The sequence below is a fragment of the Drosophila montana genome, unplaced genomic scaffold, assembly GCF_035044405.1.
Source record: "Drosophila montana isolate Dmon_TW-CO22-7 unplaced genomic scaffold, ASM3504440v1 contig_3543_1, whole genome shotgun sequence".
NCBI classification, from domain to species: domain Eukaryota; kingdom Metazoa; phylum Arthropoda; class Insecta; order Diptera; family Drosophilidae; genus Drosophila; species Drosophila montana.
The window spans coordinates 185854-213172 of record NW_026998424.1 but is presented as its reverse complement, the minus strand read 5'-3'; the positions used below and the strand labels follow the sequence as shown (position 1 = coordinate 213172).

The following is a 27319-nucleotide window of genomic DNA, read 5'->3' as shown; positions in this document are numbered from 1 at the left end:
TAGTACAACCAAATAACGCCAATGAAAAGAATAAGCCCTGAAAGACTCTACACATATCTTAAACTGGGCATATATAGTGCGTGTACTTTTAGTACATATGCAGCTGATAGTGGAGCAGGTGTGCATTACCTGAATGTTGCTAAGGATCAGCTTATTACATTTAAAGATTATTGCAAATATATGTCTACGATTCTTGACAAGGTTTTTAGAGCATACGGAGAGCCCGAAAAAATTTAAAAAATTTTAATAATATAATTAGAGAACAGTCCATTTGCTTTATATTTATTATATTCTTACGATATTTACTATCCTTTTAAATTCAAGATAAGCCCAGAATTTACAATAGAATAAATGCATTATATGAATATAACTTAGAATCAGTTAGTTCAATTTACTATTATGGCAAATATATATTCATGATTTTGCGATATATATTTCTGGAGCTAACATAAAGCCTGACAAATTCATAATAATTATATTAGTTTTATTATAATACGCCAAAAATATTTTTATGATTGCGATCAATTTTTTTGATGATTTAGGCCTGCAAAATCCGATCAATTAATTTATTGTTCTATTATGACAACATATATTTGTTGTTTTATTATTTAGTATAATGGTAAATATATTTTATTAATTTCGATCAATTATTTTTTAACCTAAAATGAAGCCCTAAATATACGAAATTATTAGTATTATAATGTTAAGGGATTAATTGATTTATTTTTCTATTGTAACATATTTATTTGTTATAGATATTATTCTTTTTTTTTGTATCTAACGTCAGCCAAAAATCTATGAATATGAATATAGCATAACATTAGTCGATTTTATTATGGCAAATATATTATGGTACTTTTTCCTATTGCATCTAATATAAATATATTTAAATTTAGAAATATCATGTATGCAACATATGAATATATATTTGATATTCGACTTAACATCCGTCGATTTACTATTTATTTTATGCTATATATTTTCACGATCCTTTTACAAACTCTTTTGGATCAGAAAAATTTCTAAAAAATGGTGTGCATTCTAAAATAAAATACCAGGTTTGTATTATACTTACATAGAAGAAACATAAAAAAAAAATTGTGGAATTCATAGAAATATCAGATAAAACTAATTTTAAAGTGAAGGAAATTTTCGATATGGGTAAATTGTGCACATTATCGCTCCAATGTGCACACACTCGAAATCATGTGCACATGTACATACATATGTACTTGTGTGTGTCTGTATGTGTTTGTGTGTTGTGTGTATGTATAAGCATCTAGCGACCCAGAGGTCTGCACACATGAGCCTATGTCTGTCTACGTCTATAGACTCTGAACATGAGCTAATCAGCAGAACTCAAACTGGCTGCCTGCCTGCCCGTTACCCACCACCCCCTTCTGGCCGCCAGCCCGCCCGCCGGCCTCTCTGGGCTGTCGAAAATTGCGTCCATGTCATGCATTCGCATCCATTCATTACCCACTAGTAGCTGAGTGGCTGGACAACAGCGTTTGGCGTTTTGGATCCCTGCAAATATGCCGTGTTCGCATGTTATCCCAAATGTTCTGAGTGCCCAAATGCACCCGCTGCACATTAGCCAGCCAAAAGAGAGAGAGAGAGAGAGAGAGAGGGAGAGAAAGAGATGGGGGCACTCTGTACTTTATTTTGCCGAACGAGCAAACATCTTGTCCGACTAGGAAACAAATGGCTTTGCTGGTTTAAACATTCAGCTGCTCCTTTTTTTTTTTTGTTTTTTTGGTTTTTTGTTTTGCATGCTCGTGTTTTTTATTTTCTGCGTTGTTACGGACTGACTTTGCTGACAAAATACACACAACTTTACAAATCCTTATATACAGGCATGTTAACACAGCTATCCCTTAAAGTATTTCAAAAATTTACTCGTGTGCTCAAAAGCTGTTTTGCAAAAAAAAAAAACTTCTGCGTGTTAGCAATTTTGAGCTTAAGTAAGTTCCAATGCAAGTAAATTGTTGTTAAAATATATTATTTATAGACAAAAAAAAAAAAATTTTGTAAATGTTATTTATCAAAATTGTAAATTTTACAAATGTTAGATATAAAAATGCAATCAGGGTATAAAGAAGTGCAGGGTATAAAAAAGTGGTAAGAAAATTACATTACATATTCGTATTGTAATAATACAAATAAAAATTTACATGTGGGATGGTTAAGTTGAAAGCTTAGTTTAGTAAGCTAACCCAAAAAAATGAGGCCTTCGGCTATGCACAGGATCTAAGGGCATTTTGGGTGGATATCAATAATAATATAATAATATTATTTATATTTTTAAACACTCTAAAACGACTCTGCCGAAAATGTAGTAGAATTGAATAAAATAAAAAACAATAGAATAAAATTGAGTGCTAAATCTTAGCTCACATAAAGTTGCTCATAAAGTAAACCTAAGTAAAGTACTTAAAGTACAATAGACTGCGACAAAGTATCGCAACATCCATACCACATACAGGATTATCGAATCGATTCCCATTTACTATGAATTGTCGGATTCATTTAGTCATTTAATTGAGCTAATATAATGAAATCTATATAGGCTGAAACAGCTAAGAATCTATAAGGGCTAGAGATGTGAGAGGTGGATCCGCCTTGTGCCCGCGCAGTACGAGTTTGTTTTCGATAGTCGATAACTTGCTCCGTTTCCAAACAATCGATAAAAATCAATATCTAAATCCTGTTTTTGTGTTAATCTCTTAAGTCTTAAGAGCTTAAGTTACCAAATATGACAATTAGCATATAGAATATTATAACTATGCAAATAAAATAGCTTTTATTTTATTCATGGTATTGATAGAAGAAGGTTCAGGGTATCCGCTAGGGCTCTCCAACTTGGTATTATCATTATTGTTATTATTATCATTATTATTATTTGGATGATCAAGTATTTATATACTTTAAAATGTTAAAGTGTCTTCTATAAAAACATAGCTTATAATTTTGAATGGAAAAATTAAAAATCCCTCCGCAAAACAAAGTTTTTTGATCATGGTGGTTTGTTTCCTGTAAATAAATAGATGTGCTCGATATGTTTCTACTCGGTGAAAATGATAAACAACAAATTTGTAGATTAGATTCCTTTTATTCAACTTCAGTGAAATGAATCCCCAACGCTTCCCTAGTCAACTGCGTTCTAACTATTCAGAGAGTTGGAATTCTTCATTCGAGCGTGCTTGGCAGCCAGCAGCGAATATTTAGATATTGTTATTGGTATATTACTCCCCAGTTGCAGTAAGGCGATAACAATTGCATATTTTACAGACATTTCCTGGCACATTGTACATAAATTGCCTATCATAGTCATTCAAGTTACATAATCAGCATTCGGTCGTGAAACGATCGAGAAGAATAAGCCCAAAGAATAAACAAAAATAAATACGAAAAGGCAAGAAACATGAGCCAAATAAAAATCCCATTTGCACACAAATTTACTCTCAAAATGGCCAAGGGGCGCATCATTCAAGTTGAACTGTGGCAGCAAACGAAGCGCTGTTGGTAACTGGACACCGGATGCAGATAAATCTTTGGTTTGCCGCCAACAAAAACAAGCTGAAAGCTTTGGCAACAAGTGCGTTTGCATGCGCACAAGGACTGCGACCGGGCCAAGAAGTTAAAGCTCGATCGGAATCATGCGATAAGCACACATCCAGTCGCCATTCTGGGGCCGGTGACAAACTTAATTGCGCCTATTCCTGCATTAATTGTACACACACGCGCGAGACGACGACTCTGGCGATTGGTGGCACGATTTGCATGGCGTCTGCGCCAGCGGCGTCCATCTGCTGCTCCCGACAACGAGACCGGCGCGAGAGAGATGCGCGTTTCATAACGGCGGGAACGGCGGAATGTGTTAATTAAATATTTAAATTATTCCCTTCATTACTCGAGGATCGCCACTCGACACTCGCCACAAAATAAAGTATAAAGCTCGGCTCTGACTAGTGGCCGCTGCCACATGGACGCTGCTCCTGCTTCCAGTGCGTCTAGACCATTTGCGGCTGTGGCAGCAACCAGAACAACAAGTACGAGCGCTCTTGTTGGGAGTGCTCGACTTGCAGATACCCTTAACCTGGCGTCGAGCTGCCGTTCCAAGCATTCGAACTTCCATCTAGACTGTGCTTCTTATTCTTCCCTTCTTCCCATAATATGTATGGGAAATGCTTACCTAATTAACTTGGGTGTTTATAAACCGATCTTAATGAGATTTTCAAGGCTTAAATGGGGCATACAAAAGTGTGTATATACTAAAGATCAAAACTCTACCTTTACAATAAAAGAAGTATCAAAAAAGTTAAATAGATCTTTAAGTTAGTATACTTAGAACTTTCATACCAAAGTTGACGTACTTAGCTCTTATAATTTAAAAAGTCTCAAAATTGATACTTATAGGTATTATGAAAAATAAATAGGTGATATTGACAGAAACTAATTAATACATTCTGCATATATTATTGCTTACATACGAGATTAAACATTTTAAATTGACAAATGCAGCTTTTGTAGCTTTTGGGCAGACAAACAGGCGGACATGGCTAAATCGATTCAGACTAGGATTTAGCTCGTCTTAGAGAAGAATATATATACAATATATGTTACGTGCATTCTCAGAAAACAAGTATACCCTCTTCTCTCATTTTCAGGGCATACAAATAACAACAACAGCCGCAGCCGCAGCTACAATGCTTTAAGCCCGGCCATGTCAAGACGAGTACGGGCCGCCTTGTTCGATCTGCGTTTGTATATTCGTTGTTTTTTTTTTTTTGGTTTTTTGCAGTTTTTGCATTTGTTGTTGAAAATGAAAAATGGCGACACGCGTCCTTTGGGCAAAAACCACAAAACAATTTTATTTTATTTCCACACACAGCAGCAGCAGCAGCAGCAGCGGCGACAATAATTTAACGGCCTGCGCCGTGTCCTTGCGGCAGGACAATGAATTTAAATAAAATTAATTAAATTTGTTTTTCGATGGGAATTGCTCGCGCGAGTCGCATTGACAGCCACGAGGCATATATATATATATATATATATATATATACACATGGACATATGTATATGCGGGCAAATTGGCAACTGTGCGACCATTGGCCAATTGGCGTTTTATTTATATTTTTTTTTGTGCCCACAGCGAAGGGCTACTGCACCGTGCAAACAACAACAATTCCCACCGCAAGGATAACAACGACAACAGAGCCATAAACTTGTACGCTATCAATGTACATTTCAGCATAGATAAATTAGAAAACGCTTGCGCCTACAGACATTTGAGATACAAATTAGAGCCGCGTACCAATATTGCGGCGCTATCAGCGCGGATGACCAATCACACACACACACACACACACACTCACACACACACACACCCACACACACGCACACACAGATCTAGGCATATTGAAGTGCGGGGCACAACCGCGGATATACGCAAAACATACCCATGCCCGGACCACAATCACTTCCACGTCCACGTCCACGTCGACGTCCCGTCCACCGTGTAACTTGCGCCGGGGGCAGCTTCTGCTGCTGCTGCAGCAGTCGGAGGCATTGCGGGCACCGCTCGTCGAATGAGTTATAGCGCTTGTTGGCGATTTTATTGCCACAGCGCAGCCATAAAATATGGTAAATTATAGCGGTTTGTTGTTTTGGCCATTTTGTAGCCGAATAATGTACCACGTGTGCGTCCGGACCCTGTGGACCTGTTTCGGGGCTCCGGATTGCCAAAGCCAACGCCCGCTACCCGAACTGCGGTTGTGTTATATTTCTATAAAACCCACTACAAATGTTTGAAAACTATTCGTAGTCGTTTTTTAAACTAACTATTTTTAATTATTTCTGCAATCTAGAATTGCGAACGGCTTCGCACTAAAATTAAAGAAATACAAAAACCAACATAATATTTAAACTGTTTGGCCACAAACATCTGAGTTATACATGAAAAATTTAGGACCTCAGCTTATTTTATTTATTTCTAGGCTTCAGACTCTAAATACTCTTCAGAAATTGGAATAGTTTCTAAGCGAACTGTCTTTTTAATAAGGATTTAGTATCTAAATTTGTATTATTTGAGATAGATCAAATGTTTTTAAACCTTTAAAAGGAAAATAAATACAGACATTAAATTGGCACAATTCTCGATTTTGCAGCTTATTTTGCTGCCAGATATACATATCTACTTCCTGTTCCCATTAGCATACTAAATAGAAAGAGAAACCATTCTAATATTTCTTTATATCTATATCCACACTCTGATTATTTATAAATGTATTATTTATGGTAGAAGCTATCCTACCAAACAAAACAATTTCCCTAATAATATACAAAATAAAATATTTAAAAAATAAAAATATTTATAAATATTATTAAATAAAGCACTTAAAGCTAATCATACAAATACGCAGAGGCGGAGTTCTGTCTGCAACAGACTTTTGGCAACATTGCGGCGCATATAGTACGACAAAAGGGGCGTCAGGTGCTGCAAGCATTCGCAGAGCCCATTATGCCACATGGTTACGCCAGCAGCGATGAGGCAATTGTGCGGAAAACCCCTAAACATGTTTTGGGTTAATTTAAAATGTGGCCATGCCCGATTCGCACAAATAAAAGACAAAATTAATGTTGACATTTTCCACTCGTTGGATAAAATTGCAAAAGCCAAAAGCTCCGACAAACAGACAAAAGCCAATGCAAAAGCGTAGCTTTTAGCTACGCGCTTATATGTGGGGTTGATCCGGGGCATGGTCAGTGCATATAGTAATGCATATGCACATGCATGCATACATACATGCAGTTGCACACACATATGCAGTTGCATACACAGACTGCGTGCACTCGGCAAAAGTGTGCAATTGAATGCAGATGCTACCATAATTCAGACAGCTAATTTGAAAATTTCGAAATTTATCTAACGATTCTCGCACGCACCATGGCACAGCTGAACTCCAAATGGCTCTGCTTTACAGCACATGAGTCACCAATAAATTTCATTAATTAAATATAATATAAATTTATTTTATTAACTATAGTTAAAGCTGCTAGCATGTTGTGCACCAAGCTGGCTTAAGCCTGGCACTTCAATTTATATTTGTACACTGATCCGATTCTTAAAGCATATAAATATTTATATATATCTCTATTACTTGTATATTTATTTTTTTTGTATGTAAATAAGAAAGCACCAAAGCATACTATAACTTTGCCCCCAAAGATTGCATCTATCTTAGTTATCAAAATTAGAGATCAATTTTAGCCCGCATTTTGTATATGAAAACAAGTACGACTTGCCATATTTTCAATACAACGGCCAATTACAAACTTTAAATTAAATTGTTTTACTAAAAGCTTAATACAAGTTTAATATATATGTTTAAAATATGACAAACTAAGGCTTGAACCAAATCCTAAGTTCAAAGATGCGGCTAACATGTTTTACGTATCGAACTTAATTTTGGTTAATTTGCAATTCTGACTTTCTCTATATATATATATATACAAAACTGTTTCTCCTGACTTACGGTCTGACTGACTGACTGCCTGACTGACTGACTGACTGGTGATCAACGCACAGCCCAAGTAAGAGCTAAGAAGCTGCAACTTTTACTATAGTTACCCAATGTATTGAAGGAGCAGGCTAAGACGGGGTTCTGGGAAATACGAAACGTAAATGTGAAAAAATCGAGTAAAACGTTTGAATGAAGCCTTTGGGTTACCATCGAATCGGTCTTAAACGTATGTGCAAAGATCTTTGTTCAAATTCATTTGAGAGTTGGCTCGCATTCTCCATTTCCCTTCGTTCCTCCTTGGTGGAAAAGGGGCTTAAATTCATTCGCAAGTATCTTTATGAAAGTTAATGTTTGACGTGTTTCGCTGAAACCAAGACTATGTAAGAAATGCCATTTAATGATGTTTGTAATTAAGGTACTTCATTTATCAATATATTGACCTAACTGTGGCACACATAAATCTAATCTGATGCCTTTACAGTCTTGGAGATCGCCGCGGCTGGCAACATAGTTCAAACATATTTCAAACATTTCAAACATTGCGACAGAAAACCCTTCCTTTTTAGATTTGTTTCTACTTTTCTGTGAGTGCTTCAAATGAATTAAATTTGTTTATGCTTCTTAAGATGGGATCACAATTTCTATCATTGTCGATTCTGGGTTATAGTGTTCAAATTGATTGCTGTACATTTGGGAGTGGCCACATTAAACTCATATCGCATTCCTATTTAGGTACCAAAGTAAATAAAAATAAAACAACACTCTGTCATGAGCATGTGTGACGCGTGTCAAAAAAATTGAGAGAGCCCATAAATCGTTGACGACAAAATGGAATTATCAGCGTTCCACCAAAATTCGTAGTTAGATACCAATCATAACAATACGTATATGTATATAATCCGCTTTGACAGTTTAGCCCCTCGAAAGTATTATAAAGAGTTTCGAAAGAGTAGCCAAACTTTTTATTGCAGGTTAAACAATGTCGATTGTGATCTATAACAGTCATTGATTACTTTTAAATGCTCCAATTGCCCATTGATACTTCGTATGTAGCAGATATTTATATGTTACCGTGTCCCAGTTTGAAAGGGCTTAAATATATATTCTTATTTATATAACTTAACGAACTTACCCAAAAATTCTCTTAGGAAAACAGGATTATTTTACATACCTGTTATTTGCATTAGCGAGTTCGACTTTTATATGCACACATCACTAAAAAAAAACAAAGAAACACACTTTGTTAATAAAATACTTATAATCAAAACTGTAGCCTGTAAAGGCTTATTTGAATTCATAAAAATCTCTCGTATGTAATAACATTTTATTCTATTTTTTTAATTTGCAGTGCAACGAGAAATAAATTTAGCTTACGTTACCTTATACGACATACATTCATACATTCAAGCATACATGCATTCATACATACATGCAAGCATACATACATGTACACCTACACACGTACCTTTATACTTGCACACCTATATTTCTACGCACATATGCACATACATATATACACAAATGCATACTTAAACACATACTGATATATATACAGTCATACATGAATACATACCTTACATACATACTTATTCACACTACTTTTAAGCAACACTTAGGACCACAACAGAAAATGAAATTTGCACAGCCTACTTAAATTCATGAGAATCGCGTAGTAAGGCATTGCATTAATATATATTTTTTTAATTCGCGGCCTAGCTGAGTTCAATATGGGGAGAGTCAAGCAAGCTTGATGTGCATATGGTAATCTGACTACCATTAAAATTCAGTCAGCTTTATAACTCTTTTTGGTTAGCATGTGCTTTGATAAGCCAGTCATATCAGTCAGAGCAAATAGTTGAATATTTCAGACGACTATATCAGACGAGTTTTAATAACATTACTTTAAATATATTTCCGTACCAAATAAATACTACAAGAGAAGGACTATGATTTGCCGGACTTAGTGAGGGGGCCCACATGTATAGTTTTTTCTTCTATGAAAAATCTTTTTTTAGTTCGAATTCTCGAGCAGTGATAAGTCCCGAAAAATCTCTTTAATACGTTACACATTGAGCGACAAAATCCTTACACGCCATTCTCAAGCATGTCTTACCAAATTTGTGCTCCACCCAATAAAACCTAGAAATCAATTAAGAATTTTTTCAAAGGAATGATCTTAATATGATATCTCTTTATTTTATTTTTATTTAAATTTATTTTATTTAATTTTATTTTTATTGTGTATAGTGCAAGTTTACAAACTTAATTTTATTTTAAAAATTGTATTACATTTTCAGACCTACATATATATGTACATACCTAAAATGAAGGTAAATTAAGGAAATTAGCTAGCGATCCGTTAAGAAGTGATATTACACAAATATGAAAGTGGCTCTAGCAGTACATAACTATACATATGTACAATCATATGTGCTTACATCATCATGTACATATAGTATGGATGTACATTTTTACATATATCATTTTTAAAGTCTAAGTTTAACTGCAAATTACGAACAAGTTTTATCGATTTTTTATTATTATTCAATAGGTGCATCGAAGTGTTCAAGTTGTATATGGATATATCACAGAAAACACTGGCTATCAAGTTTTTTTTGTTTGTTGTTTTTGAATTTATAAAAATTACATTTTACAAATAATTCAACTCCATATAATTATACCAAGCACACTTTTATCCATATTACAACTTATTTCGATTTATAGTGTTTTCGTTAGTGTTAATAAATGGGAAACTACGCATTTTCAAAGATGAATGTTAACAGTTAAGGTTCTTCAAGATACAAATGCATGTATGAATGCATGTATGTGTGCACACTTGTCGTAAGGTAATTAAATAACTTTGTACAGAGAGCGAGCGAGAGAGAGAGAGAGCAGCACTCAAAATTTATATGAATGAGCTGAGAAGTGTTGCAAGTTTTTGTTTAGCATGCTTGAAGCTGTATAGTGCCATGTTCGAGTCATTAAACCCAAATGGGGAATGACTCAAATCCCACCGCATGACAAACTGTTGTGTCGTGTGAGTCTGAGATGTCTGGGTCGCTGTTTAAATTGATGGGTGTGAATATGCTAATTAAAGTTATAAAGTGAAATAATTTACGATATGTTATGGGAAATAAAGTTTTATTGCCATGCTTAAGCTACATTTATTGCGAAATAATTAGTGTGGTATCGTTATCGTTATCGCTATCGCTATCGTGGGCATCCCTCAACGATTGCCGGCGATATTTGCACTTGTCCACTTGGGCCTGGCTATTCAAATATTTGGTATCGGCATTAACACTCAACAAAATATGCTTGCCTATATTTTCGAAAATCGCCATTAAATGAAACATTTTCTTCAATTCTGAAAATTCTTTAAATATTATCTCTTTAATATCTTTTCTAGAATATTTTTTCTTTTCTTAGAATATCTTTTCTAGAAATTATTAAATTTTTTTAATAAAAGCAAATTTTTTATTAAAAAAAAAGAAAATTCGTATTTTAGAACGATTATTTTTTTTGACGATTTTACTAAAATTTGGGTAAGAAAATTTTGTTGAGTGTACTATATAGGCCACCCCCATGGGCCTTAGGAGTTGGAGCGACTGCTCGTTAGATAGCTACTGCTACTATTGCTACTGTGATATATGTTGTTGTTACTGTAAAGCATTGAACCCATGGATGTTACCGGCACTGTTCCGGGCCCGGAATGCAGCGTAGAGCTGCTGCTGCTGCTGTTGCTGCTGTTGTTGTTGTTGTTGTTGTTGTTGGTGTTGCTGCTGTTGTTGTTGTGGCTGATCAGCTTCATATTTGGCGGCGTCTGTGGCGGTGTATCGGGCTGGATCTCGGTAAACCCCATCCTCTGCTGATGGGACTGGGGCAGGTAGGGTGCTTGGCTCAAACTGGAATGCACCTGGAGCTGGGATAGATCGCGATGCATATTGATAGGCGTCTTGGTATGCATGCCCATGGCCTCGGTGTACGCCGTAGGTATCCGCGAATATGGCGATGCGGCGGCGTAGCTGCTCATCATACTCAGCGGCGAACCGAGCTCGACTTGCGGCCCCATAGTCGGGTGTGCGCCGTGCGCTGAGTGCTGCTCCGGATGCAGCTGGGTCGTTGTCGGTGTATCGGGCACCAGCGCCACTTGTGCCTGCTGCTGCTGCTGCTGCTGCTGATGTGGATAGAAATTCTGGCCGAGATATGCCGTAGGCGGTGGTGTCTTGCAGGCGACTGTGTCGGCCACACTCCAGATTTTGGGCTTGCTCGCCGGCACCGGTATGCCACAGTCTCTGCTCAGCTGGTTTTTTTGAAGGGCGTATTCACTGCCACCAACATCTTGGCCATGACCCTGCACGTAGCCGGGATTGTAATAAACGGCTGCCGTCTGCTGCTGCTGCTGCTGTTGCTGCTGCTGCTGTTGCTCCTGCTGCTGCTGCTGATGCTGCTGCTGCTGGTGTGCATGGGCGTGGGCGTGGGCGTGGGCATGTGCGTAGGGATTGTAGGAGTGGGCCGGATGCGGATTGAAATTTGGTGTACCATACGGTGGCAGACCACGGATGGCCAGCAAATTCTGCGGCTCACGCTCCAGCTTCTCCTCAATGTCCAGCTCCGTTTTGTCCGTCTTAGCCAGCTCGGACTTGATGCGTTGTTGGCCGGGATCTGGTGATTAAAGTTTTTCGTTTGGCAGAACGGAGACAAAATTAAATTAAATTAATTTCAAGTCGAGTGCGGAAGTAGACAAGTTCTAAGAAGACTGCAAACTTGGCACTTGGCATTTGCCACTTGCCACTTGCCACTTGCCGCTAACAGCTGGCAGCTGGCAACTGGCAACTGGGCGTTTGCCAGGCGCAGGCAAAAACCCTTGAAATTGTTGGTGGGCGTTGATGCGTGCAACCCTCGCGCAGTGCCCTCGCAGAAAGCTTTCAGCAACAAAATGCTCCGGCTTCCGCTCCAACTCCCGTTGTCCATGCCCATGCCCCGGTCGCCCCGGCCGCCTCTCGCAAGCAATATTCAGAGCAAGCCGGTCGCCAAGTCGAGCAAGGCCGCCGCTATGCATATGGAGAGCCAAGTGCGGGCGCAAGGCCACTTTGCCAACAATGTGCTGTCAACTTCCGGGGAGGATGTCGCCTAAGCAGTCAGACAAATAAACGGACGGCAGCGGCGGCGGCGGCGGCGGCGACGGCCGGAGAAGACAAAGATTGCATAACATTCGTTTCGCCACATAAATTGTACTTAAAAGGCCGCTGCCACAAAATCTGCACTAGTTGGGGTCTGGGCGGGGCGGGTCGGGGGCACGAAGGGTCAGCAAGCGACAGCCATTGAAATTGATGGAATGGGAAAAACAATACAAATACGACCTTAAAATGATATAAGCCCCCGCGCATACTATGGATAAAAACATTTCGATTTAGACACTTGCTTGGGTCAATGACATCGGGGGGAGGAGGAGCTGAAGGAGGTTTGGTTTGGAGCACAGCAAATTAAGTGACAGCTTACCAAATGTGTCGCTGGCCTGCAGCTTGGAGCCCTCGTTGGACTCCTTCTCCTTATCCTCATCCGACAAGAGTCCGTCGTCATCGTCTTCCGTCTTGTTTTTTGGTTCCCACGTCATTTTATTCTCCTTTTTCAGACGGCGTCGTGCATTCGCAAACCATGTAGAGACCTGGGTGAGCGTCATCTTTGTGATGATGGCCAGCATAATTTTCTCGCCCTTGGTCGGATATGGATTCTTCTTGTGCTCGCTCAGCCACGCCTTCAGCGTGGCCGTTGACTCGCGCGTGGCATTCTTGCGGCGGGAGGCGAGATCGTAGTTGGGCCCATAGCTGTAATATGGACAACATTGAGAGAGTTTTTCTCATTATGGATTATAGCCAAGCTCAGCTGACATCGAACACAACTGTAAGCAGAAAACGCAGCTCAAACGCGACAACGCCCTGTTATTGTATAAATATCAAGTGCTTGGGTCTTCCGGTCAATCAGACGGGTCCAGACCCTGCGCTTATCAGTGCCCCGGCAATTAACAGTGTTGGTTTGCCACACCTACCAGTCAAACAATTACATTTCAAGTTCCCCTCAACACACACTTAAAAACAAAAGCCAAAGGCCGCACGGCGCACAATGGGACAAAGTTATTAAAAAGTATTTAAAAATAAGAGTGGGGCCAGTTATGCCAGATTTAATAAAAGAAAAACAATTATTACAACAACAAAGCCAAGTACTAACAGCTCAAGCTGTGTGAAGAACCTTCTTGTTTGAGTTTTGGGTCGATTTTTGGAGGAGCTCATGAGAAGATAAATATAGATTGTCGCCTACTTCAAGTAAGATTAATATATAATTATAGATAGCCGGTCCGTGCCGCAAGACAGATATTGTAACAAGCCAATATACCCATTTTTAAAATGTAAGCAGGGTATAAACAGCATAGGCTGAGTTAGACATTTGCTTCTGACATTCAAGCCAAAGTCTTGATGTGAACCTGAGCCTCGTTGGCTAAATTTCTACTATAACTCCCGAGGAACTAATTATTATTCTTTTGGTTGTTATTCATTTATTATTTTAATAGAGTAGCAGTTGCTATAAGCAAGCCCTGGCTAACTTAGACCCTTCGCAACATTAACTCATCTGGGATTTGAACTATGATTTGTTAACTGATAACTTCTCTGAATGACTCACTTAGAAAACTCATTTAACGAGAACAGCTTTTAACTGATTACAATTAGTACAGTAACTAGATTAATATGTCTATACAATAAATCATTAATTTAATTAAATATAATAACAGATACCTGCCTAATTAAACTATTTCCGCGCACCCCTTTACTCTCCTAATCGGTTGCCAGCCCCATAAGATTTTAAAATTCAAACATTCATTATGGCATCAAACTTTAACACAATTTTAATTTGTACGTTACAGTATTTAGCCTTAATTTGCATAACTTTAAGAGTTATTTTAATGGCGGGTTAAACGCAACAATGTGGCTAGCAAAATGGTTTATGATTCAGTTTTCCTCGTTTATTCTCCTCGAATTTTTTTTCGGTTCTAGTACGTGTTGCACTTTCGATTCACAAAATTGCGCTTCATGACGCACAATAAAAACGACGACAGGAGAAACGCCCTGGGAATTTTAATCTGTGCATTTGTAACTTCCTTCCGCCCAGCTCACCATACAACCAACAGAGCGTCCCTTCCAGCCATAAACTTATTGAGTTTAGTATATTTTTTAAAAGCATCGCGGCGCGCCGCCGCTTTGCTTAGGGTTAGGGCAAATTTGACGGGGTACGAGAAGTTCGGGGGCGTTAAGCAGTACAAGCACGATATCCCGGCCGATTGTCTACGCTCGCTGCGACAGTTTAAGCCCGGACCGTGGGCCCGAGCATGCTAACTTGCCTGCTTGGGCCACTTGCCACTTGCCAGTTGGCAGTTGCCACTTGGGCCGCGCTAAACCTTTTGTGGTGATAAAAACTCAGCAGACGCTGCACGGAAACTTTTGGTCGCCGGCCCATGAAAACATTTTAAACTCGCTTAACTTTCTTAGTGGCGCAATTGTTGTTGTTTGTTTTTATACCCTGAACCCATTGAAGACGGGTGCAAATGGTCTAATAGTTTTGTGCATATATAAGCGATAGGCAGCAGGGCACAACTCCGACTCTATACACTAAGTTTTTCCTCAGAATGAGCAGCTAGAGAGTCCGTCAGAGAGTCCGTCTACATATCTGTCCGTCTAAGCACGCGGATCTCGAAAAATACAAGAGCTACAGCCTTGTACTTTAGTATGCACACATATTTAAATGACATATTCCTGCCTTGAAAATTTAATAATTATCGGACAATAAATAACCAAGTTAATAAAGAGTGCAATTTCCAACATAGTGTGTGAAAAAGAGAATAAGAAGCACATTCGATTAGGTATGCATTTACATAAGTAAAAGCAGGCTATGTACGGGTAGTTCGGTCCTGGGTCCAGGGTATCATCTAGTCGGACACTCCCAACTGGAACAGTTTTGACTTGTCATTCGCGTTGATAAACTCACCCATAAGCAGCCAGTGTGGGATCATAGGAATAATACCCACTAGTTGATTGCAGGCCCGATGAGGTCCAAGCGTTCATATCGGAGCTGGAGGTGGTATCCTTCATGCCATAGGGATTGCTCTGAAAGTGAAACCAATTACACATATTAAAATAGTTGTGCATCTGTCGAGGCAGCGCCTCATTGACTCGGCTAAGCCGATAACATGCTTGTAAGCTTTCAGCAATTGGCCTACTGGAGTAGCCAGAACGACAGGTGGACAGATCGACAGATCAAGCGAATCGTGATGGCCTCCAGCAGATCAACAGTTCGAAAACCGGATGGCAAGCCGCGCGTAACCTGTCGGCTTACATTCCGCGTGGACTTATGCCTGCTGCACTAATCCAATTAGCGACATAATATTATCATCAACATCGGAGACAGCATCACTTACCAGCGGCGAATAGAAGGCCGAGTTGTCCACACCGATGCTGGGGTAGGGATTCTGCTCGTTCGAGGGATACGGGCCGCCGTAGACGCCTACGCCAGCTGTGGGTATCGCCATGCGTGAGTATCCGCCGAGCGTCAAACGCGCCGAATCATACTGGCACGAGCAGACTGTCTGCCCCGAGACGGGGTCCGTGATGATGGGTCGTCCGTTTTCGCAGCAGGACATGCTATTCGCAACACGGACATGAGCCTCTAGAGCGCTGCCGCCGCTGCCGACGCCGCTGCCAGCGGCATCTGTTTCTGTAGCGCCGGTCACTTCGCTGCCAACTGCATCTGCATCCGTCGGCGATGTGGCTGCCGCGGCTGTCGGGCCCGCATTGTTAGACGATTGAGAAATTGCACCTGGACTGACGGGGCCAGTGATGCCTGTCGCTGTCGAGCCGCCCGAGGGACTGAGGGAGGCCTCATTTGTGCCGGACAGCGGCGAGGGCACCGAGCCCCCACCATGTCCGCTTTGGCTGTCGCCAGTAGTTGCCGCCGCACCGCCAAGTAACTAAAATTTAAAACAACAAAAAAGAAACAGAGCCGGGCTAAAATTTATTTCACGAAAAGGTTATATATATATATGTATATGTATCTAAAGGCGAAAAAAGGTTTTTGCAATGGTACGATTCTTCCTAAAACAGGTGATGCGATCAAGGACGAGAACGCAACGACATTCTGTCCAGGGGCCAGAGAGAGATAGAGAGAGAGAGAGAGAGAGAGAGAGAGAGAGAGAGTGCCGAACCCGAACCCGGGCCCGAACCTTCTTCTCAGGTCGAAAATCAAGAAAACAGATTAAGACGATAACTCCAAATGTCAAAATATTTTATTGGCTTGGCGCATTTTGCGATCCGTTCCATCTATTTTCACTTCATTAATTTTCAATTTATCACAGTCAGATTTCAGATACTGCTGAGGTTCGTACTCGGGCCTGGGCTCGAACTCGGTTGCCTCCGTCTCCGTCTCCGTCTCGATCTCGGCACGGGCATGTCTTTGAAAAGGGTACAACCCGAAGTATCAGCGGACCGATCGACCGTTCGATTGAGTGTGGGCATTGCGCAGCAAAAAGGGCAAGAAATTGAATGAGGCACTCAGGTATGCGCTTGCACGATAACCGCAACGAATCGCCGATTCCGATTGAAAGACTGTAAGACCTTCCACTCAAAACAAACACCACCAACAACAACAACAACAACAACAACAGCAGCAATAGCATTGGCCTTTAAGGCAAGTGCTAGACCCATATCCAGAGAGTCTGGGCTACCAACAAACCCAATCGAAACAGACTTTAAAGATCAATGAGCGTAAAAATCACATTTCTCAAAAGCGCTTGACGCCTAGGCTATCCGTGTGAGATTATGCGATTCATGTGAATTCCCTCGTCACGACTGTCAATATTCTAATTACCTCAGGAATATGTACAACTCTTTTTTTACAGTTATTCATGGTGGATAATTTAATCTATATTTCAAATATGTTTATACTCCAGATAATCATAGTATGGTTATGCTGATGCATGCAACCTGTTACCAAAATATAAACATCGGCTAACAGTTATTACTCATTCCGCCTGCTGCTGCTACTGTTGGCCCATTCGCGGGCTTCTCAATCGGAGAGCGAGAGAGCTACTGTACAGTCAAAATTATGCTTTAAATAATAATGGTAATTCACGGTTTGAACAAGCTGATTTTCAACACCTCCTGCAGGCTATCTAATCGCAAAGCAATTTCGTGCGGACACCGGGCCGCAGTCCTGGCTCCGGTCCGGGCCCCGGCCACGGGATCTGCCGCACAACTCGAAATTATTGCATAATGAAGGCGTTTTCATGAATGAAATCTAATGAATTCTGAATGAATGACCACTGGCCCGATGGCCGATGGCCAGCAGAGCCGGCTGGGCCTGGCCTGACCAGGCGACCAACTGTAACGACGACAGGCAGCAAATCCAAAAAACCCACAACAAGTGGCTGGCCCCCTCTCGCTCCCTCTCTCCCCATTAGCCACTCTCTCTCTCACTCTCTTACACTGTGCAGCTAATGTACAAAACGCTGCGCGCGCTCATTTCTTATTATTCTTTATTTTTATATGCGATTCGAACATCAATTTCAGTTTTTGTGGTCGTCCATAAAAAACACATATCAGCGACGACAACGACACTGAGGACCCGGACCCGAATGGCCAGCATGCCGGCCGGCCGGCCGACCGACCGACCGGCCCGTCCAGCCGTCCGTCTGTCTGTCCGGCTGTCCGGCTGACTGCGGTCCGGCAAAGCAGCCACCGACCAGCGCTTATTATCGGCACGCAAGTCAGTTTATTTTTAATGATTCTCACTCACCCACTCTGGGATGCATTGTGGACTGAATGGACTGGATGGACTGGAGGAGCGGAACGCAGCGAGCGGGCAGCGGGCAGCGCGGAGTTTATCGTGAGGTGGACACACAGACAGGATTGGATGGTCCCGAGAGGGGTTCTCCTTCGCTGGCTTAAAGACGGCTTTAGTTACCACAATGCGGAAATGTTGCAAATGTTGCCAAGTGTTGGCAACTACTATTAAATATTGCTTTATAGTGCGCTCTTTTATGACTCGAATATTACGATAAACGGTGTGAACTGCATGTCTGCTTTGCAATTTCGCGTGGCATGTCGATGTGAAAGGATATTCACACACCAAAGATATTTCTCTACGACATCAAGCATTTCAAATTTCAAATTTACTAAATACTGCTGTTTAATATAAAGGCTAGAAATATGTACTGTATTAAATACATTTTTGTTTTGTCTTCTTTACTTGGAATCCTTTTTAAAATGGTCATGGTAAAACTAAGAGACGAGAGGTCGTCGGCTCAAATCTAGCAACAATGTTCAATTGTAAATTTAATCAATTTTTTGTAAGCTGATTGTTGTTGAATTTAAGTTTGATATGTCTACTCGAGTTAAAAGGAGTATTACAAATATCTAAAATTGAAGCATGCTTTACATAAATTAAATATATGTTACAAAACTTACCAAATAAAATAAACATGAAATGGTAAATTTGGACAAAAGGAGCATTTTTATATAGTTAAAGTAATATTTACCCAGCTTTTTAGGTAGCACTATCTTCTATTGTTAACATAACATACATAACATATACAACATACATAACATACATATCATACATAACATACATAACATGCACAACATTCATAACATACACAACATACATAGCATACATATCATACACAACATACATAACATATATAACATATATAGCATACATAACATATATAACATACATAACATATATAACATATATAACATATATAACATATATATAACATATATAACATATCTAACATATCTAACATATATAACATATATAACATATATAACATACATAACATATATAACATTTATAGCATACATAACATATATAACATACATAACATGCATACCGTACATGAACAAACTAGCCTGGGAGTCTAACCCAGATATTCCCTGCTCAGTGATAATGATAAATTTGTATTGTTTTTAGTGGAAAACAAGTTGAAAGTAAATTCTTAATTACCCAACTGCATGGTTTGAACTCAAGTATTTTCGAATGGCAAAATGTATTGCATGAATAATAGCTGAATGGTTGCATGAGCCAAGTTCAAAGAATCGATGAATGCCATGCTGGCAGCGAAGCTTGCAACATCCCATTTGTTCGACACGTTGCAAGTAAATGCGAAAACTTTTTAAGTAGGCAAATCGACAACAAACGAAAAGTGAAAAGCAATACTCATTGACCGTAATTGCCACAACTGAACACATTCTACATATTTAGTGCCTTTGAAGTGTGTGCAGACACACACACGCACAGACAATCGAATGTGCCACCCCCCCAACCCCCTCCACTCCTTCCCGGCCACCATGTGGCATCCTCTTCCTGGCCACCCGCTCTGACCAAGATGCTGGCGAAAACAAAAGAAACAAAAAAACTGGTGCCGTCACTTTATGGTTATTAATTTTATGATTTATGTTAAAGCTCACGAAACGCCCGACCGTTCGGTACGCTTCAGTCCAGTCCCCAGTTCCGAGTTCCCAGTGCCGAGTGCCGAGTGCCGAGTCCCACCTTGCCAATTTCAATTCCAATTGCCAATTGCTCAGTGCGTGCAACAAAAGGAGGTTGGGCTGTGAAGTTCTGCTTGTTATGCTCCGGCACCTGTGTGCGTGCGTGTGCGCGTGTGTGTTGTTGTGGGTTGTTGTGGCTGCTGCCGTTTCGCTCTTGTTGCTGCTACTGCTGAAGATGCGTTTATGGATTTTTGTTTTTGCACTCCAAACAACAGCAGCAGCAACATCTAAACAAAGAGTCTGCAGCAAAAAGTGATAGCTGCTCCGCAATAGGTTGCTCCTGACGCCAGTCGACTTGGTATTGCAGCACCAACCGGCAACGGCGCCGACAGCACTAACGGGCAACAGCAGCAACAGCAATGACAAACAATAAGCGAAATTAAAAGGAGCAGGAGCTGAGCTTGTGACTGCCAACATTTGGTTTTGGTTTTGGCTCTGGGCGGCGGCAGACAGAGACTCGAGGCGGCAGCGGCGGCGGCAGTGCGTCGTGGCATTTGGCATATTCTCACATTCATCCGCAGCAGCAACATACAGCCGGGCGTAGCAATACCCATACCCAAACCCAAACCCATTCCCTGCCAATACCAATACCAATCCGAATACCCATAGCTCTGATGCGTGTTTTTGCTAATGCGAATAAGTTGCTGCTGCTGCTGCTGCTGCTGCTGTTGTTGTTGTGCGCTCCTTTTATTGAATTAACTTCAGTTTCAGTAGTTGCTGTTGTCGTTGTCGTCCCAGTTCCTGGGCCGCTGCTCCTCTTTGTTTTGTGGCTTTCAATGTTTGCATTAAAAATTCATAAATCAATTATGGAATGCACACTGCAAAATATTAGTTTTTTCTCGCACGGTTCGGGCCAGGCCAGTGCCAGTGCCAGTGCCAGGGCCAGGCAGGACACTGCCAGCCGCTCTGCAGCCTGGGAATTTCAGTTATTCTGGTATGAAATGCGTGAACTGCTGCTCCACGCATGGCAAGTTGACAATTCTGTTCATGATTAAATTCATACACACATACATATTTATATATATATATATTATATTGAATTCGTCAGCGATTTTGGTGTGTGTCATATTTGGGATGCCGAATTGGCGTTGAAATTAAAATTAAATTAAATTAATGAATACGACTTTTGAGCACATAAATATATAATGTATGCTTGTGTGTGTATATAATTTTTTATGGCCTGAGTTTTCTTGGTGAACCCAAATTCCAGGCTACATATGCATGCTGTAATGCCTGAGCCGAAGGTCAGAGCAGCCTTATAAGGTGCTCTTTGCAATCTGTACCCATTGAAAATTCATCAAAAAGGGTATATTGTTTGACATGTCTATTTGTCTATCTCAGAAACTAAACTTTGCCTATAACACACGCAGAAGTAGCTTAGAATTCGTTAATAGATTTTTGATAATGTCGATAAAAATCTATTTTTAGACATGGTTTTTTATCCATAACTTTAACTTCACAAGATTTAACATTAAAAAGATGTAGACTCCTGTGCTTTGGTATGCACACACTTTTGTATGCTGCATTTAAGCCCGCAAAATCGGACTATAAATACCGAAGTTTATTACGATTACATAGCCCATATCTGGCAATGGGAAGAAGAAGCACAGCCGTTGCATTAGATTCGCGTTTATGTGTATGTTTAGAAAAATAAATTAAGCTAAATAAATAAATATTGAAATAAGATATAAGCTTAGCATCGAGATGATCGTTAAATATTTTGATGGATAGTTATGACGTAAGCCGAAAAATAACAAAGCGAAATCTAACATAATTAAAAAAATGGTTCAGTCATTAAAGATTATCAAAACTATCTAATAAGTGAAATAAAAACATAATGAAATATCATTTATTTGGCGTAGAATAAACGAAAACTTAATAAACTATAAATATTTTCTTGTATTGCAATCAAACCAATTAGTGTACTAAGCTGTTCGCTATTTATTTGAATGTAAAATCATAAAAAAAAACTTTAGCGCGTTCACTAAGGAACTCAGGCACAACAAATGGCATAGCTTGAATAGAATATCGCCTGGAGATGTAGCAACAACAAAATAACGATGGGATGGCATTTGTAGACCGCACTTTGCACATCCGCAGACATAATTACAGACGATAATCTGATTCATTATTTTAATTATTGCCATTTACCGAGCTTTGCATATTATAATAAATGGCGCTCCATTCGATGCGTTTAAACATGAATTTATATATATGGAGAGCAGACATATAGAAGCTCTCTAAACTATAAGAGGGTAACATATTTACGACAGTCAGTGTATGGGCGTTGGTGTCCTATGGCATTGGCTGCCTTCGGTCCCGGCTCACACAGCAAAAACCTCAGCTAACTAATTTGAATTACTGAACTTCACATTACGCCGCCTGTCCAGCTCCTGCCCCTCGTCCCGCAGCCGTGCCCATTCCAGTTGGCCAAGTAATTATGGTCCGAAGTCGAACGATGCAACGCAGCGCCGCTGGCCAGGATGGCGGTTGGAGCAAGCAGGACGCTGGCAACGGCTGCACAATGTCCTAAATTGTGCAACATTTGCTTGGGGCGTCTATTACCTCAACATAGAGTCTGGAGTCCAGAAGCTGGCCACATAGCCTGCATATTCATGCCACATTGCCTGTGCTTAGCATTTTAGGACGGCATAAAATTTAAATTTATGTTTATTTCAAATACATCGCCGTCGTCATTTGCCATTTACATATATATTGGACTAAACATAACTAAACACTGCACGGCACACACGAACGCACACGCACTTATCCCACAGGCGAACTATATAAATTGCATTGAGTAAGACTTGAAGAAACTCTTTAATACTGATAATACGATAGGCTGAATTTCGATTTTGATGTTCGTAATTATAATATTATTTTGAGTTTTAATAGTTCCTTATGTCGTTGTACATATACTAAATAAATAGTTTCATAAATATATAGACTAATATATACACTAGCGAATATTAACCAGATTTAGCACGGGCCAAGGTACACTCATTTTTCGCCCTTGGAAATTAGAAAATTATTCATTACTACCCTGAACAGCCCTTTCGGTGGATATTCCGCAATCGGTGAATTACATTTCAAATAAAAACTTAAGAAAAACTATTTGAATATTAGTTTGAGTTCAGTCGGAAGAGCAACAAAGAAAATATAAATCTGTAAGATGGGCAACCAATCGAATTCGAATTTGAATGTAATCAATGTAACCACATGGCATAATGATAAGATAATATCTCTGAAGTATCGATATCATACCGATATTGTCCCCGATATCGAGCATTCAGCAAAAAAAATCAATTCAATTCTTGGATCGTAGCCGTTCGGAACAGACATGGATTATCAAATAAAGCCAACAGCCGTTGATATTTTACTGACCTAAACATTTTTCGCAAAATTTTCCACAACTGCGGATGAAATTATGCCAAAAATTCCGTCTTGGCGTGCACTTAAATAACAACACAGGATGAATTTTAACTTCAATCAGTCTGTCAATCAGGGAAAATATAATTATATATATACATTAATATATTTATATGTATACAGATATAGGGTCTAAACAACTTGCAAATTTTACATTGATTGCGATGCTGTTTCAAGTAAACTGCATAGAAAAGCTGGCTGGATAGAATTTGGTGATAAAAATATATTGTTATAGATATATAGATTTCAGATGCACCCAAATCGGGAATACTAGATAAACACACTCCTACAGATATTCCATTTGGCGACTAATTTTGCTTACCTGATTTGCCGACGGGTAACCATATCCAAACTGCGCATATGCAGCCATTGTCGCGTTCGTCTTTGTCGCTGAACTGGTGACGGTAACTGGCGACGGCAACGGCTACGGCAAAAGGCAGGTCGCGAGTATGAGAGCTCACTGTGGGGCGCCCGCGCCCTGCAAGGATACTGTTGGGCGGGGGCGTTGAAGGGGTCGGAGGCGAAGGCCGATGCCGATGCTGGCGGGATGCTGTTGAGCACTTGACAAGGGGTTTTGGGTGCTGGGTGTTGGGTGGCTGCAGCTCGTTGGCCAGGAGTGGGTGGAGCTGAAGATGGATGCGGATGTGGATGTGGATATGGAGATGATGGTGTTGTTGTTGTTGTTATTGTTGTTGGTGGCGTGCGTGCTTGGCGCGAGCGCGGCTAAGCACTCTGGGCACTTTTGTTGTTTGTTGGTTTGTTGGCTGCTCCGCTATTGTTGTTGTTGTTGCTGTTGTTGGCCTTGTTGAAAATTGATAAAACAAATTGTCGATGTCGAGCAGTTCTGTTAATGTCGCCGGAGCCGGAAAATGTTTTGTTTGTTCTGTTGTGACTTTGCGTTTTATTCTTGTACTTTGTTTTTTTTCTGCTGTTTGTTTTTTATTGACTTTGGCTGTTTGCCGACAAATCGTCCTCTGATGCTGGACACTATTTATTTACTTATTTGTAGCGAGTCCGAGTTCCGGTTGCGGGTCACTGCGACACGTCTGTCACTCAGCACCGGGGCCAAAGGGTCGTGTTAGTTGCTCGCAAATACATGTGTTTATGCTTTAATTTATTTACTCATTTTGCTATAATATATTTTATGGTATATTTAACATTTAGTTAATACTTTTTCTTATATGTTTTCAATAGGCATATTTATGGTAGATATAACGTTTACGTCTATTGCACATACACACACACACAGACACACACGCGCGCGCACTTTGTTTTTTTTTTTGTTATTTGCACCGATCGACAGATGAAACGAGTTCCACAACCTGTCAGTGGCCTCTCGCTTGGGCTTGAAATCGTCGACAGGCACAGCCAGCAGCTGGGAGATGTGCGCCTATGCCTATTCGCGTTTAAACACAAACTGGTCTGCCGTTTGCCAGCGACTGCCAGCCTGCTGCCAGCCAGCCTGGCCAGGGCACAAGGCCGAGAGCGCGAGAGCGAGAGCGCTAGCTGGCCCATAGCAGGGGTGAGCGAGCAAATGAGATGTTCTGGTTAGCTGCCAGCAATTCCAACCAGAGAGAGCGCAACGCATTTGCCATCTCAATCGACACGGGCCGGTTGTGCGTGTGCGCAAGCGAGACGGAGCACGACTGTTGCTGCTGTCGTCGTCGACAAGGCCCACCTCCGACTGGAACGCAAAGCAGCTGCTGCTGCTGCTGCTGCCAGCGCAGCCCAACGAATTCCAGTTCCAGTATTCCCCTTCTTTGTAATGTTGGAAACATTTTTATGGCGGACTACGATCGAAAGGCTTCGCACACTTTTGAGTTTCTTCCGCAGCTCCTGGATGATTTTGTGGTTGTTGTTGTTGGTACCTTGAGCATACATACACTTATATATGCATGCATACTGTTTGCATGAGTGTGTGTAGACACTTATGGCTCAGTCTATTGCATTTATTAATTAAGAATCAAAATATTGGGCATGTTGTGTGTTATATAAATACATACATATGTTATTATCTATGGGCTTGCAGTTGAAAAAATAATTGCATTTAATTTCAAAATAAATTTAATCAAATCACGAATATTGCTGAAGAACAAACCAAATAATTTGATTCCATTTCGATTATATGCAAAAACTATAGCCATTTTATACCCTAGCAGAGGTAATGTATATATTTTTTTGATCAATATATATAGGCAGTCGATATTACCATGTCCGTCTGTCTGTTTCTATGTGAGCCAGTCTCTAGCTTCAGGAAATATCGATGAAATAGTAGTTTTTTATATTGCAAAATATTCTATTTTCAAAGATATTTCAACAAACTCAGCATTTTCGAGCGGCACTTTTCTCACTTATCTGCAAAAGGGCAATGTCTGCAAGAGTATTATATTACAATTATCATATTCCCCCGATATAATAAATACTTATATTTATTCCGCCGGTTTCGGTTCCGGTTCACATACGGCAAACGTTGCAAAAATATATACAATTAAGTAAATGCATCCAGTTTTCATACTTCCAAAACCAGTTTGTATAAAATTTATAATTAGCTGCGGCTTAAATTCTACATTCAAACAAAATCATTTTTTGTTTAAAAATAACGTATAAAACGTTTATAGTTAATATTTAACCAACTGTCATCAGATTTTAAATTATTTTCTTTAAAATGCAAATTAAAAATTCTGAATGCATCAAATATATAAATTAGTCTTGATAATCTATTAATTTAACTGAATTAATTAAGCAAATAAAAAATTCTGAATAAATCAAATTTATAAATTTGGCATGAAGATCTTTGAAATTAACAGAATTTATTGATATATATTTTGATTTACTTCAATGTCTAATTCAGCATATTTGCATATGCAATTGAGTTGCAAAATTCCAGTTTGAATTTGTTATCAAAACTCGTTTGTTTTTCTAAAATTGGTTTTGAGTTAAGATGTTTGCCATTGCAACATCTAAATAAAGTGAAACTCTGAAAAGGTTAGCTCTTTGGAAGTGATCCTTTCTTCAAATACGACAAACCTTTCGTAGAACCAGGCCAGATCCAAGTTAATTGGGCTCTTTCTGATCGTTATACGAAACCCGATGTGTGCTTGGAGTTTTACAAAAAAAAAACAAACAATTCAATTTGAACTGAAATCGAATGCCAAGACACTTGAAATTCCACAACCACTCGATTGCATTCTAATTTATGAAAAATCGGCGCTCGACAGCACAAAAAAAAAATTTGTGTTTTGTTGGAATTCTTGTAAGACGACGCCTCACAGTTTTTTTTGGGGGGTGTTAACGCGCTGTCATTTATAATGTATGTCCAGTAAGTGCATATGGGCTCAGGCAAAGGCACATGTTTTGGCGAAGCATTCTCCTTGGCTCGAGCAAGGGACATACGAGTCAGAGCTCTTGAGTCTGAGTGAGCAGATCGCTGGTAATAATAGTTCTGAATGGACATTGGCTGCACTTGGTGGCGCCACAAAATTGTGATGGAAATTCAAGGCAGAGTTCGAATCGTCAACGACTCAGCTGCGACTTTAACTTTGCTCAGAAGTTGCTAATGTGTTAGCTTCGGATTTGTTGATGGGAACTTTTGCAGATGTTGCATTTCATTTGAGAAACACACAGGAGCATGACTACACACACACACACACGCGCACACACACGCACATAAGAAACATCAGCTTGGGAGTCGAAGTCTGTTTTCATTTTGTGTCAAACAATAACTCGTCCATTTTTGTGCCACTGGACATAACATGCAGATTATATTGAAAA

At 39.9% G+C, this 27319-nt stretch overlaps 1 protein-coding gene across 1 annotated transcript; it reads right to left on the bottom strand.

Moving 5' to 3' along the window:
• Positions 1-11037: 11037 nt before the first annotated feature.
• Positions 11038-24970, bottom strand: caup (caupolican). The gene is made up of 5 exons (XM_064692315.1): positions 23871-24970; positions 15991-16539; positions 15561-15679; positions 13026-13351; positions 11038-12188 (listed from the first exon to the last, which is right to left on the bottom strand). The coding sequence occupies exons 1-5, from the start codon at positions 23916-23918 to the stop codon at positions 11116-11118; spliced, it is 2115 nt and encodes a 704-aa protein (XP_064548385.1). The 5' UTR covers positions 23919-24970; the 3' UTR covers positions 11038-11115.
• Between the last annotated feature and the right edge of the window lie 2349 nt (positions 24971-27319).